At 40.5% G+C, this 14882-nt stretch overlaps 4 protein-coding genes and 3 non-coding genes across 8 annotated transcripts; 2 read left to right on the forward strand and 5 right to left on the reverse strand.

Moving 5' to 3' along the window:
* Nucleotides 1–1821: 1821 nt before the first annotated feature.
* On the reverse strand, nt 1822–3724 carry LOC117620625 (AAA-ATPase At3g28580-like). Its single transcript, XM_034350746.1, has one exon. The coding sequence runs from the start codon at nt 3537–3539 to the stop codon at nt 1980–1982; it is 1560 nt and encodes a 519-aa protein (XP_034206637.1). The 5' UTR covers nt 3540–3724; the 3' UTR covers nt 1822–1979.
* A 1496-nt stretch (nt 3725–5220) lies between these two features.
* LOC117623639 lies at nt 5221–5315 on the reverse strand. The gene has a single exon (XR_004585168.1). It is a non-coding gene; the product is annotated as a small nucleolar RNA R64/Z200 family (small nucleolar RNA).
* Nucleotides 5316–5370: 55 nt separating this feature from the next.
* On the reverse strand, nt 5371–5459 carry LOC117623638. The gene has a single exon (XR_004585167.1). It is a non-coding gene; the product is annotated as a small nucleolar RNA U54 (small nucleolar RNA).
* Nucleotides 5460–5667: 208 nt separating this feature from the next.
* On the reverse strand, nt 5668–5754 carry LOC117623633. The gene has a single exon (XR_004585162.1). It is a non-coding gene; the product is annotated as a small nucleolar RNA Z199 (small nucleolar RNA).
* Nucleotides 5755–6355: 601 nt separating this feature from the next.
* Nucleotides 6356–8354, reverse strand: LOC117620626 (thaumatin-like protein). Of its 2 annotated transcripts, none has more exons than XM_034350748.1 (2): nt 8143–8354; nt 6356–7269 (listed from the first exon to the last, which is right to left on the reverse strand). In XM_034350748.1, exon 2 carries the CDS (start codon nt 7259–7261, stop codon nt 6551–6553), a length of 711 nt encoding a protein of 236 aa, XP_034206639.1. In that variant the 5' UTR covers nt 7262–7269; nt 8143–8354; the 3' UTR covers nt 6356–6550. The 2 variants fall into 2 exon arrangements, with proteins under 2 accessions (XP_034206639.1, XP_034206638.1); XM_034350747.1 differs by lacking the exon at nt 8143–8354 and adding an exon at nt 7402–7468.
* Nucleotides 8355–8559: 205 nt separating this feature from the next.
* Nucleotides 8560–10920, forward strand: LOC117620624 (serine/threonine-protein kinase D6PK). Its single transcript, XM_034350745.1, has 2 exons — nt 8560–9516; nt 9932–10920. Exons 1-2 carry the CDS (start codon nt 8816–8818, stop codon nt 10806–10808), a joined length of 1578 nt encoding a protein of 525 aa, XP_034206636.1. The 5' UTR covers nt 8560–8815; the 3' UTR covers nt 10809–10920.
* A 2104-nt stretch (nt 10921–13024) lies between these two features.
* Nucleotides 13025–14572, forward strand: LOC117622169 (glycerol-3-phosphate acyltransferase RAM2-like). The gene has a single exon (XM_034352749.1). The coding sequence runs from the start codon at nt 13025–13027 to the stop codon at nt 14570–14572; it is 1548 nt and encodes a 515-aa protein (XP_034208640.1).
* Nucleotides 14573–14882: the final 310 nt, after the last annotated feature.

Here is a 14882-nt window from a genome sequence, read left to right on the forward strand (position 1 = left end):
AGTAGGTTAATTTGCTGTAAAGTAAATTCACAAATTAAATTGCTGTATGGACGTTAATCCCGCACCATATTTTAAATGACAGTAAAGGCGTGGACGATAATTCCGCACCACCCTTTAAAATAGGTTAATTTGTTGTAAAGTAAATTCACAAATTAAATTGCTGTATGGACGTTAATCCCGCACCATATTTTAAATGACAGTAAAGGCGTGGACGATAATTCCGCACCACCCTTTAAAGTAGGTTAATTTGCTGTAAAGTAAATTCACAAATTAAATTGCTGTATGGACGTTAATGCCGCACCATACTTTAATGACAGTAAAGGCGTGGACGATAATCCCGCACCACCCTTTAAAGTAGGTTAATTTGCTGTAAAGTAAGAGTAGACATATGACAGAGAGGAGACAGAGAAATAACCACATAGTGTTGAATTGAAAAATTTCAGAAATAAAAAGAGAGACTATCGTGCTGATAACGTGTTATAAAATAACCTGAGATATGTGCGGATATTGAGCTGTACGTAAAATAGATAAGACACAGCTTTTAACGAGGTTCGGCTATGCCTACGTCCTCGGAGAGCAGCAGCGGTACCCTTTCACTATAAAAATCTGTGGCTACAACTTTAGTGTTTACAACATATGTGGCTCACTGAATTTTCTCTCTAGGAAAATTTCTCTCTGCTTTCTCTTCTCTCTTTTCTTTCTTTTTTCTTCTTCTCTTTTTCTTTCCGTTTCTCTTCTTATTTATAGGCTGAGAAAATCACTATTCATCACTATTCATCACTATTCACCCGTGACAGACAAACTCTATCAAAGCCGCCAAATGAACAGTAATGAATAGTTAATGAACAGTAATGAATAGTTAGTGAGCTCCACATAAAGACTTTTACAACAATAAGTGAGTTGTTGTTATTTATTGTGGTGTGTAAAATTGTGTAATGTTGGTTGTGGGGACTTGAAGAAAATTTTGGTTGGACCACGAGTTTGCATCATCAAGATCAGAAGCTTATATCCAAAGACATGGAGATGCGACCAAATGCATAGACTTACTTTAAAGAAAGGGGCGCAACCTTTTTGGAAAGCCACATAAATCTCAATTTCTCAACAAACAAACAAAATCTCAATTTCTCATAAGAATATGAGAATTGATATTTTGTTGGGTTAAATATCTTTTTTGTCATTAAGTTTTACACAAAATTTCAAATTGGTCACTATATTATCCAAAGTTTACAATTTATATACAGTCCATTAACTTCCTTTAAGTGGCTCACGTGCATGACACGTGTAGAGCCTTTAGTGATTGAATCTAAAGAAGTATAGAGTTCAACCCTGAACCCTATAGAGTCGTTAATGGTTAAATCAAGAGGAACATTTTTTTGTGGGTTATTTACACTAACACCTTTTCATTGATTCTTCGTCTAAAGATTGATGATTTTCAGAAAGGGATGGCTTTCAATGGAAAGCATACCAAAACTGCCAGATCTCAAGGAGGAAATTTCAAGTCTCTGTGGAACAAGAAGTCACTAGATTAATGGGCGTGTCCCAAATAAGATTAAAATGCTGATATGGCGGGCAAGCTCCAACATATTGCCAACTGCTGTCCATTTGTTCAAGCGGAGGGTGATTTCGTCTCAGGTCTGTTCAAGGCGTGGAAAATATTATGAGGATGCTTGTCATGCCGTTCGGTTCTGCAAACTTAGGAAATTCTGGAGGTCTACTAATGAATAATGGACTGGTGGAGCAATGTAGGAGGAAGTTGAGTGGTTATCCTCCTTCTCTATTGGTTTGGTTGGATCCCTCTGTGTAGGGTGTTGTTATCACCAATTTTCTGTAATTGCCATGTTCATTAATGAATATCCCCTATTGTCTCGCAAAACAAATATATTTATAGTTGAAATCTTTCATATGACAAATAAAGACAACAAGTCACATCTTCAAGAGGTAACGGCCTAATGCCTTGTTCAATGGGCATAATGACTTCTTCAAGGGGTCACACCGTTTTCTTTTACTCCTGCAACGGATGTTCCTTTCACTTCATCTTTTGTTCCATTACATTTCACTTCATCTTTAGAATTACCATATTTTTCCTTCTCTTTCTCTTCCTTCTCTGCCTTCAATTTTGCTTCTTCCTCTGCTTTCTTTCTTGCTTCTTCCTCTGCCTTCACTCTTGCCTCCACCTTAGCAGCCTCGAGTGCTTCAATCAAGCTCTTCAAACAAGAGTCTGCATCCTCTGTATCAGATTTGAGCATCAAATTCTCAGCAACATCAGCCGGAGTCATATCGGTTTCTCCCAACAAACGCTCGATGGTTCCAAACAACTCATGTGATTCTACATCCAAATAATTCCTTGCAAGCACTTTGAATGCTTCAAAGCAACAGTAGGACAGCTGAATATGCTTGTCCATTCTTCCTCTTCTAATGAGAGCAGGATCAAGTTTGTCCACATAGTTTGTGGTAAACACAATCAGTCTCTCCCCTCCACAAGCTGACCAAATCCCATCAATAAAGTTGAGCAGCCCAGACAGAGTGACCTTGCTTGTTGTGGCTTCTTCTTCTTCAGGCCTTTTAGGAATCGGGTCCTTCTCATCCCCATCTTTTTCCTCTTCTTGCTTCTTCTTCTTCCGTTGTCCGGTAAGATCAAGCGAGCAATCAATATCCTCGATCACGATAATCGCCTTACCAGTTATATCAATCAACAGCTTCCTCAGCTCTGTGTTGTCCTTGACAGCAGTTAACTCGAGATCATAGACATCATAGTTCATGAGATTAGACATGGCAGAGATCATGGTAGACTTGCCCGTGCCCGGTGGCCCGTATAGAAGATATCCACGCTTCCAAGCCTTACCAATTTTCTTGTAGTAGTCTTTCCCCTTGCTGAACTTCATGAGATCATCGATGATCGATTGCTTGTCTTTCGGGTCCATTGCCAAGGTCTCAAATGTTGCAGGGTGCTCAAACACTACGTGGCTCCACTTGGAGCCCTTCCCTGTATTGTTGATGTAAAGCTTGCGCTGCCTATTGCTCACTGCAATTGCCTTCCCTTCCTGCCTCACATGGTCAAGATAAGACCCCATCACAATATCCCTGTGGCGTCTGTGGAAGGTCAACTTGTACTGCTTCCTCTCTTCATACTCAGGATAGAAGGAGAAAGATGACTCTTTAGACGCACTTTTCATTGAAATCCACCAAAGCTTGATGCCCTCAAACTCATCGGTAACCTCTTCGTTGTCGTCCATGCCGAGAACAAGGGCCTTGCTGCCCTTAACATCGTGAGCCTTGAGGCGTTTTGCTCTGGTGGAGGACTTGGTGCTGAGGTAGCTTTGGATGGAAGAATAAACTTCGCTGCGTCTTAAAAACTCAACTGTGTATTCATCAAAGGAGATTTGGATGTAAGGGTAGACATAACCCACCAATTTTTGGGTATATTTTTCAAGGATGTTGCCAAGATCGTCTGGGAAGAATTGTTTGAACATGGCATAAGCGAACATCATGCTGGCCATCACTGAGCCCATCTGTGTCCACAGTTCCCCCATCTTCATCATCTTCCTCTACTGCACTGTTTGTTGAAATTGATGAAGGAAACGACTATGGACTGGATTTCTTTTTGCTATTACACAGACGAGTTTGTATTTATATAACGAAGAAGAGAAGGTTTCTCTTGGTGATCAAGAAAGATGACTCACGGCGCAAACAAAATATGACGCACTCCATCTGAGAGAAACGCAGTTTCCTTCAACCTTCCACGACTAAATTTTGATTTTGGTAATTAGAAAGAACCTTTCCCAGCCAACCGTGTTTGACCATTATCTATAATCTATTGAAAACAATGTCTTTTACCATTTGACCCCTCACGTCTTGTTAGCACATTTAGAACTAGGAGTGCCACAGTTAACCTAGTTTTGGCCTAGGATAAATTTTTTGGGGGCCGTATACATGGGCTTTTAAAGAAGATAAATTATTAAGTGTGGGTAAGAGTACGAATCATCTCGTGCAAATTGGAGGTCAAACCATTGAAACCCAACCTTTTTTTTTTAATAAATGTGGTCCCCTTTTTAAATGTTTTCAATTCATAAAAAAAATTATAAAAAATTACTAGTTATGACCGTTAGAGGTTAGACCATTGAAACCCATCCTTTTAAAAATAATAATAATAATAAATATGGTCATCTTTTTAAATGTTTTCAAGTGCTGTTTAAAAAAAATTATAAAAAATTATTGGTCATGGAATATTGTCTTTAAATAGTAGTTTAATAAAATTAAACAATACAAAGTTGGAATGTATGAGTTTTGTACCATAGTTTTTCTCAAAATAATAAAATATGAAGGACCCTAAAATATAGCCATTCATCATAGCTGGAGATGAAAAAATTTAACCATGCACAATTCTTTAAAAAATTAATATTTTAGAGAGCTAAATATTTAACCATGTACTACATTTAGTACTATGACTAAAGATGGCCTAACTTTGGACAATCGCACCAAATATACATATATGAAGAGAGGATGTTTCAAATATGCATATATAAAGAGAGGATGTTTGTATTCAACTTAAGGTGATAGGTTCGATTTTCTATTTTTATGGTATCACCTTTATCATGAAATTTCAAAATATTAACTCGCCTGAAGAAAAACTTTGTTGCAACAAGATAGTACTATTTTACTATCCCAATCAATAACGCAATATCAACCACATTATTTAAAAGGTATTGGTCATTGTTCTGGTGAAATTTCTGCGGTCCAACCAGTGAAATCTGCCAGCAAATTCAACTTCATTTAATTCATAACGTGCAATCTTTAAGAAATCTTACTCATCCTGATTTAGAATCAATTATACTGGCAAAGGTAAAAGCCTAAACCTGTGGCGAAAAATAGTAAGGCCCAAGAAATTACATTTGAATTGTTCAAATCCTGATGCGTGAAAACAGAATGTACGTCTCATGGCATGTCCCAAATGGTAAAGGCAGCAACTCTGCTCCACAAGGCAATGGAATATGAGACCGCCCCGTAACGGAGGAGCTCCCTCCCACGAATGGGAAGGAGGACCGGTCAACGTTACATGGCTTGCTTTGTGACGCTTACTTGGGAATCTACAATCATAACTACTTCTTGCTCCCATTCAAAAGCATGAGAATTCGAGACAGAAATCTCACGTCACATTACATACAAATCAAAATCTTCAAACTTTTTTTCACAAAATTGAAAACAGTTTCATGAAATCAACAAATTCTGCTCAGAAAACTAGAATTTTAATTCTCATTGATTGTGAAATCTCTGAAGTCTGACATGTGAAATTTATCCAGAATTCATCACTGCAGAATAACACAGGCATAATGAAAATTAAACAAGAAAAACACACACTAAAAATTTAGCAGTAACTCTCATACATTCTCTAGAAGTTTCTCCGGTCATGTAATAATCGGAATAGCGTATATTGCCCATTTCAGGCAGGTAATCACAGAGCAACCACTAAAAAGCATGAAAATTTTCAAAAACTTCAAATTAAATTGAGCGTATGTATAAAAGAGCGATCAGAGTTGGTTAAGGTTTGTCGGTCACGGTTAAATCAGAAACACGGACCAATAAGTTCCTCATCATATCACTTGGAAATTAAAAAAACAAAATTCATGAATATAAATAATAAAAAATTGGTGAAGATGAAGGAACGAAACAAATCATCAGAGACTTAAATACAAAGAATCATGGAAATTGGAGCGTATCCATCATATTGTTGCAGTTTTTTGTCTCATCAGCTGATTTGAAATTCGATTCTCAGAAAAGGAAAACCGGAGGACAGAGGAAAAAAGAGGATTTGTTTTTTTGCTTGTGTGCGGATGTTGAAACCAAACCCTAAATCGAAGAGAAGACGACGATGTTTCTGAATTCTACAAGCGCGTGTTTATATAGGTCTATTGGCTGAGGTTTCGAAACCCTAATGCGAAGGTTTTCGATGTTGATATGGGCTGTGGGGCATAAATGGGCCTCGCGCACTTCAGACATATTCGCACTGTCAAAGCCCGTATCTATACCTGTAAGGTCCACAAGTGAACCCAAACAATAACAACATTATTTGGGCCTTGGCTCTTCATTTACTTTTTATATTTGGTTTGGACCTTAATTCTTCACCCTCAAAAGTTCAGAGAGGTTTTTTCTAAATCAAGGAGGGTGGATTTCGAATTTGGGACATCTTAATGGGGGGTTGTGGGTGGGGTTCAATCCCACTATCCAATAAGAGAGAGAGAAAATATTAGATTTAAACTTTTTTAATCATTGTAGCATCTCCTGCAATAGTTAGCTAGTAAATATGAAAAAATTGAGAGTTAAGTGAAGATAAACATGACAATTAAAGTGAGGATTCCGACGTGCTCAATAGTTACATGAGGAACATTATTATATTGTATACAAATCCAATTCCAAAGTCCAAGTTTAGCATAACCATTGCAATTTAAAGCAATAATTATACTCCACCCAAAAGAAAAACTATACTGATACAATGAAAATTACATTTTATTCAAATGCGAAACTAGCTAGATTACCACAAATGAAGCAAACTACTCTATATGGAGGTATAGGCACCAGTGCCCCAGCCTGAAGGACAAAAGGTGATCACATACTCACTTGACTTGCAAGTCACCAATGGAGGGGGTGAATCATAAGCGTAGCTATAATAAGAAGGGCAAGCATCTTTGAATATCTTTGAGTACACACTTGGCTTGCATTTTGCTGGGGTTCCATACTCATTCCTACAACAAAACGGGTCAGTGTTAAAAGCCAAGCAAGCGCTTTTGCAAGCCACCACTTCCCCCTTGGAGTTTAAGACCTTCAGTTCTTCTGGACACCAACTTTTCAAATTCTTCAAACACCCTCCAATGCCACAATTAGATGCTACTGGCTTTGACAAGACTGCAACAGGAAGATTGTATCCATCAACCAAGCTCACATCATAGAAATTTGGCCTGTCTTTGTCACCTTGAAGCGAAACTTGCACTAATGTCACTGGTGGAGTGCCTATTAGTCCATTGCATGCTAAGCGCCCATCACAGTCTCCTGTTTCACATGCAGGATTCCAGTTTGAGGCAAAGTTGCATCCAGTTCGGGCCCAAATCCGACCGTTCCATGACCAAGGGGCAGAAATGCGCCGAGTCTGACCGGCAGGGAGATAGAAGCCGCCATCAGCTATCACTGGCTGTCCATTGTTGGGAGCAGTTGCTGGCCATATGGGGAAGGGGCACTTATTGCGTATGTCAAATGTAACGGTATGTGCCATTCCATGTCCTGCAATATGATTTATGATTTAGTGCCAGTGCATAATAAAGTTCAGGGGCAATGTTGACATTGAAAAATATGAATCTACTTTAACTAACAGAAGAACTATGGAAACAAAACATATTATTTCTATGAAATTACCAAATAACAGAAAATTCCACATTAGGAACAGAAAGAAAACAGCAATAAAATCTGGGAGATTCATGGTTCGGATGCATTCAGGTGAAACGTAATGTTTAAATGCTACATTTATAGGTGAAAGCTAAACTGTGCTTCTTCTTAGATTGTACTTCAAGTTTTGATGTGGACAATCTTTGGAGACAATTAATAGAGGATCTTGGTTACGTTGGCCTTTAAGCAACAAACTTGAAATGCCATTTGGGAATTGACCACTTCTGTTGACAATCATGAAAATGAATACAATGTCTGATTGCTTTAGCGGAGGAAAATCACCAATTAAGCAGATGGTAAGTAATTATCAGCAGGCCAATTAAGCAGAAAATAAAACATCTGTAACACTATCCCAACTTTAAGGCCACCCTTTCCTAGAAGAGAAATCAGAAACGTAAAGCTTCACAACAATTGGACAATGAGTCAATTATGATGAAAGGCTTGTGTAATATAAACTTTCAGATAACCATCAGGGCAATTAATGTATCAGTTTTCGTGCATTGTTTATTCTTTCCAGATAATGGTTATGGTTACGACAACAATGGTGATATTTCTTCCTCTTTTTATAACAAAAATAATAAATGAGTTGCTTATTGTGGTATCTGCAATGATTTTCAGATATCCAAAAATCAAAATTGCTTCTTTTTAGTAAATCTACACTCATATACATAGAAAAAAAGCCATTATTGTCCAGAGGGTGGATTGCCATACCTTCTCTTTCTCCTGCCAAATTTAGATGATGGAAATATCCAATGGAATCAACACTGCATCAATTACACTAAGCAAATTTGCTGTCCACCGTTTCAGCAAATACAATGTACTAATGAGAGGACAAGTTTCCCAGTTGATGTCCCCACCCACCAACCCAAAACTTGATCTTTTGGTGTTTTTATCAGATTACACCAAAAACTCAAACCAGAGCAACGCCATAACGGTATTGGCTGAGGGGGTTTTGTACTTTAAACTATGTTGGCTTTGCACTTTTGCTCATTAGAAAAATCTGAAGGGCTTTTGTCGTCCTCGTAAACAGGGATTCTCTTCTCTCTCTCTCCCCTCTCTCTGTGTTTGTTTTTGTCTCCAAGCTGTAACATTTTCTGGGACAGAGAGTAAGAAATGGAATCAGACCCCAACCCAGTCATTGGGTCTCTCACCACCCCGTTCCTCCCACACTCACACTCTCATTTCAAATTTGAATACTGTTTTTATTATTCAGCCTCTTTTGGGTCCCTATGCTCAGCTCTCTTCGCGCCCGCGTCTCTCTCGCCCTCTCTTTGACCACCTCGGTCATACCCCATCTCCCACCTTGACCACCAACCCCCATTTTTAACCACATCCTTTTTCTCTTTGAACTTTTACCAAACACTTCATCTGCAATCTCTCAACCATGGACAAACCAGCCAATACCGTCGAAACCCATGACAGTGAATCTGTCATCAGCAGCCTCCAAGATCTTAGCTTCAAAAACAGTTTCAGTATCAGCATGTGTAGCAGCACCGTTTCTGGGTCTGATAACAGCGTGAGTAGCAGCACCAAGGTCAGCGATGGGACTCAGGAAGCTAACAAGAACTCTGAAAATGCTGAGTCCTCCATCGTAGATTGCGAAGACGATAGTGACAAAAGCACTCTATGCCAGGCGGGTAATTCCAGCAGGTTCGATCCGAATGAGGGCAGTTTTCGGAGCTTTTGCCCATCGAAGCCGCACAAAGGCAACGACATGCGATGGGATGCGATACAATGCGTGAAAGCCAAAGATGGGGACTTGGGTCTGGGCCATTTCAGGCTTCTGAAAAAGCTCGGCTGTGGGGATATAGGAAGCGTGTACTTGGCTGAGTTGAGAGGGCTTGGTTGCCTTTTCGCCATGAAGGTAATGGACAGAGGCATGTTGGCTGGGAGGAAGAAGCTGATAAGAGCTCAGACTGAGAGAGACATATTGGGTTTGTTGGACCATCCATTTCTTCCAACCCTCTATTCGAATTTTGAGACGGAGAAGTTTTCTTGCTTGTTAATGGAGTTTTGCTGTGGTGGGGATCTTCATACGCTTCGGCAGCGCCAGCCGGGGAAGCATTTTACTGAACAAGCTGCGAGGTTAGTGCTAATTGTTCATATTTACTCATTACGTTGTAGCCTAAGTCTTAGCCGAATGTTATATAGTAAAAGTGAACTCTTTTAGCTCAGCTATTGCAGCTTAGCATATTATATATGATTTTATTTTGTTTTTTTGTTCTACTTTATGATAAAGATGGGCTCTGTTTTTGTTCTACTTTGTGATGGAGATGGGCTCTGTTTTGTTGGCACAGGGGAAAAGCTCTCTCCTTCCAACCAATTTTGCATTCAAAGTTTAGGACTTTCATTAACTCTTTTTGATTGAAACTTTGATGGGTAGCCTTTTATTTAGTCATGTGAACTTATATTCTTTTGCACCATCATCACTTTGGACTGTCACCGTATTATTATGTTGAAAAGTAAATTAGGTTTTTGATAGTTTCATTATCTTTTGCAGGTTTTATGCTTCAGAAGTGCTTCTTGCACTTGAGTATCTTCACATGATGGGAGTGGTGTACCGGGACCTAAAACCCGAAAATGTGCTGGTGAGGCAGGATGGCCATATCATGCTCTCTGATTTTGATTTATCATTAAGATGTTATGTGAATCCTACTCTTGTTCCGTCTAGTGATGAGCCATCTTGTAGAATCTCTTCATACTGTATTCAGCCATCATGTATTTTGGATCCAGCCTGCAAATTACCAGTTTGTGTTCAGCCTTCTTGCTTGCAACCATCTTGCTTTAAGCCTCGCTTTCTAAGATCCAAATCAACCAAGGAGAAAAGTGAAAGATCAACTTCGGGAAATTCAGATTCATTGCCTGTACTTATTGCTGAGCCAACTGATGCCCGCTCTATGTCATTCGTCGGAACACATGAATATTTAGCTCCTGAAATAATAAGAGGCGATGGCCATGGTAGTGCTGTTGATTGGTGGACATTTGGTATTTTCTTGTATGAGCTGCTGCATGGGAGGACACCATTCAAAGGCAATGGAAACCGGGAGACGCTATTCAACGTGGTTGGTCAGTCGCTCAAGTTTCCGGATGGGTCTAATGCCAGTTTTGCTGCTAAGGATTTGATCAGGGGCCTGCTTGTAAAGAACCCACAAAAGAGACTGGGATTTAAAAGAGGTGCTACAGAAATTAAACAGCACCCCTTCTTTGCAAATGTTAATTGGGCTCTCATTCGCAGCACACACCCTCCAGAGATCCCAAAACCATTTGATCTTGCTGTTCTAAATCACACATTCAAGTCTGCAGTGCCTCAAAATGACAAGGGAGCTACCGACTCAAACCGGTCATCAGGTCCATATTTAGATTTTGAATTTTTCTGATGAATTTTGATGGGAAAGGAAATGATTTCTAGCAATCATTCTTGTGACGTTCTTGGCGCTTACTCATGTTCTCAATGAATCTTTTCTTCACATGATTATTTCATTTAAACCATTGCATGGTATGTTTTTTACGCAAGCATGTTTTCCTCTTCTAACATATAATTGAACAATTAAAAACGACCATGAAAAAGAATTGAAGGGTATAGACCCTTCCCTTGCTGTCGTCTGTTCTTTGTCCTGGGAGGTTCTTAAGGTGGCCCTCCGGCTATTGGTGTGTGGTGTGGTGATGGGATGGTCTGAAACGCTTTTCCAGATTCTCTTTTCTTGTTTATATGCTGCAGTCTGAAATGACCTGAAAAATGCCTGCAACTTTACCTGGAAATGCACTTTTGAAAAAGAAAATTTTGACATGGACAATACAGAAAATACGAACGAACCCTGTTGTTTGTCTCTCCCTTCCCTGGCACATTGATCTCTTTGTTCTTTTTATTTTTCGCCTTTATCCGTGTGGGATTCTGCTTTTCTTGAATTGTTCCATGTGGTTCTTTACTTTCTTTTTCATGTGCAACCAGGCTTTCTTTAAAGATTATACTTTATCACTGTGTCCTTTTCTTAATTTGGTGGTCATTACTAGACTCTGAGAAAATATCAAATGAATAAAAATGGCATCGATTCGTCTGCAAATTCTGTTTAGCAGCATGCTCCCTACATTTCTACCTTCTATCAAACACAATAATATTGAGCCAAACTAATCAAAATTCAGCTCAATACTTCACCAGTTACATGGCTTTCTTTTAACCACATTCAGCCTTGTTTCTGACTTCACCTCTCCTCTAAAGGCCAAATGGTAATTTTATCAGTTTTCATTTAGTTCATGTAGTCCCAATTTCAGATATTACACGAAGATCACTTGAGATTTCAAATTATTTTCATACAATTCCTTTTTGTTAATTATCCGTCTAAAATGGATGAAGATAATAGCGCCTTTTTTCTCACCATATTATATTGACATGATGAACAGATGGCATTTAAATCTCTAAAGTTGTAGTAGGTTTCGCCTTCTCCTCTCTATCATCAAAGACAGGTTTGACAGTCAAAAATCAAAAAGTTGACTTGTACCAAAGTAATTTTAAACTCAGCTCCATTAGCTTCACCAATTACACGCGTATTTTTTAAACCTCATGCATATATCCTCGGCTTGTTTGTGACTTCACCTCTCCTCTAAAGGCCAAATAACATTTATTATTATCTAGTATCTTCTCTACTTACTTACACACCAAACGCACCACCAACAGACCACAGTGCCTGGTGTGATCACATCTATGGTCCATTGATGAAGAACTGGTCTTCTTTTCCCACCAATATATCGATAGCACGAACAACAAGTATTTAAATCTCATTGAATTTCATACGGAAATGTCACGTCACTCCATTTTTATAAAATATATCAATGCAAATCCTTGATAACATAATAAAATTTTAATTTTCCTTCATTTTTATATTTTTTTTGCCAAAGTTAAAAAGTAACGGAAAAGGGTAACAAAATCGAAGCTAGTCCAACTAACACCAGATTGATATTTTCCTTCATAATTTTGAAGTCCTGTAATTTTCAACCTTCTCCTCTTCATCATCAATGACGAGTTTGAAAAGTCATGTGTACTATATGGGATTATGGTAATTGGGACACCGGTGGGCCGATCAAAGACAAAGAAATGAAAGCAACATCCCATCACCTTAGGATCCAGACAAAGACGAGGGCACAACACGACAAACAACGGCGAGCTAAACGAAGATGCTTACCCCTAATTTTGAAGTGCTTCAGCAAAACGCATATTAAAAACATTAAGAACTTGATAGAGATCAAATATTCGTCATGCATGGCTAATAACCTAATATTTACAGCATCTTTCTTTATTTCTCGTTCATTATTAAGCCTAACACACAACACACACGTATTAATTAGCTTAACCACATCGGCGAATCCGAAGATTTTGTCGCCATTCCCCACTTCGTTTCGGAAATCTCGGCGCCACTGTCATTGGTCTCATAAGCCAAAACATTTTGTCTAACTACAATTTAATCACCAAAACTTTATAAATATCCACAACTCAACCCAATTAGCCAGGTGCTAATAACAAAGTAACACTAACATTATTATTAGTACCAGTTTTCCATAGCCACATTGGCTAAATTGGCTAATTTCCTTCCTTCCCAGCATGGCCTCGACGACAAAGGAACGCTCTCTTCCTACCTTCCCAACAATCCACCAATGTCCGTCAATCGGTCGCGAAAAGCACACTGTGGTGGCGGACATGGACGGCACTCTGCTCAGAGGCCGCAGCTCCTTCCCTTACTTCGCCCTCGTGGCCTTTGAGGTCGGAGGCATATTAAGGCTTCTCTTTCTACTACTCGCATCTCCACTCGCCGGCCTTTTGTACTACTGTGTCTCTGAGTCCGCCGGCATCCGCGTCCTCGTTTTCGCAACTTTCGCAGGCATGAGAGTTTCCGACATCGAATCTGTTGCACGTGCGGTTCTCCCGAAATTCTACTCAACTGACCTCCACTCCGAGACGTGGAGAGTCTTCTCTTCCTGCGGGAAACGCTGCGTTTTGACGGCGAACCCGAGGATCATGGTGGAGGCGTTTTTGAAGGAGTTTTTGGGTGCGGACATGGTGCTCGGGACAGAGATCTCCACGTACAGAGGCCGAGCTACAGGGTGGGTCCTCAGCCCCGGGATTACAGTCGGAAAAAACAAAGCCGACGCGCTCAACAAAGCCTTCGGTACTGACCCGTCCTCGGCCCCGGATATTGGGCTCGGAGACCGGAAAACTGATTTTCCGTTCATGAAGCTTTGCAAAGAGAGCTACGTGGTTCCAGCTAAGCCGGAAGTCGAGCCGGTAAGCCACGACAAGTTGCCGAAGCCGATAGTGTTTCATGACGGCCGGCTCGTCCAGAAACCAACGCCGCTCATGGCTCTGCTCACAATTCTTTGGATCCCCGTCGGCTTCATGTTAGCTTGCTTGCGCATCGCAGCAGGCTCACTGCTCCCTATGCCAGTCGTATACTACGCTTTTTGGGCCCTGGGCGTACGGGTGTACATCAAAGGCACCCCGCCTCCTCCCGCTAAGAAATCGATAGGCCAAAGCGGAGTTCTTTTCATTTGCTCACACCGAACCCTCCTTGACCCGATTTTTCTATCCACCGCCTTAGGCCGTCCGATCCCGGCTGTCACGTACTCTTTGTCCCGTCTCTCGGAGATAATCTCTCCCATCAAGACCGTCCGGCTCAGCCGTGACCGAGTTACCGACGCCAACATGATCAAGAAGCTACTTGAACAAGGAGACCTAGTCATATGCCCCGAAGGGACGACATGTCGTGAGCCGTTTTTGCTAAGGTTTTCGGCGCTGTTCGCGGAGCTGACCGACGAGCTCGTGCCGGTGGCGATGTCGAACCGGATGAGCATGTTCCACGGCACCACGGCCAGAGGGTGGAAAGGGATGGATCCGTTTTACTTCTTCATGAACCCTAGCCCGGCGTATGAAGTGAACTTCTTGAATAAGTTACCGTACGACTTGACGTGTGGGGCCGGGAAGTCGAGCCATGAGGTGGCGAATTACATACAGAGGAACATCGCCGCGAGCTTGTCGTACGAGTGCACGACGTTCACTCGGAAGGACAAGTACCGGGCATTGGCCGGAAACGACGGCATTGTGGAGGAGAAGCCTAAGCGTGCTGCCGCAGCTAAGAAAATCATGGGCTGCTGATGATTTAAGGCTAGAAATGATACGTAAATCGTGTGTTTTTCATTCTTCTCGGGAATTTAATCTCATATAATCACATGCATTGTATAACAACACATATGCATGCATGCTAATTAATATAGTCATTTCTTTCTCGTTCGATCTGTACTTTTTGTGTTGATTGGTGTTGCGTCGTCGTCATTTTGTAGAAAACAATACAATTTTGCGCTACATGCATTAGTTCATCTGAACGTCCGTAAAAGTAAAAACATGGGTGAAAATTAACTGGCCCAACAATGAATAGGTGGGCTTGAAACATACCCACAAGATTCCA

Source organism: Prunus dulcis, chromosome 3 (genome assembly GCF_902201215.1).
Source record: "Prunus dulcis chromosome 3, ALMONDv2, whole genome shotgun sequence".
Taxonomy (NCBI): Eukaryota; Viridiplantae; Streptophyta; class Magnoliopsida; order Rosales; family Rosaceae; genus Prunus; species Prunus dulcis.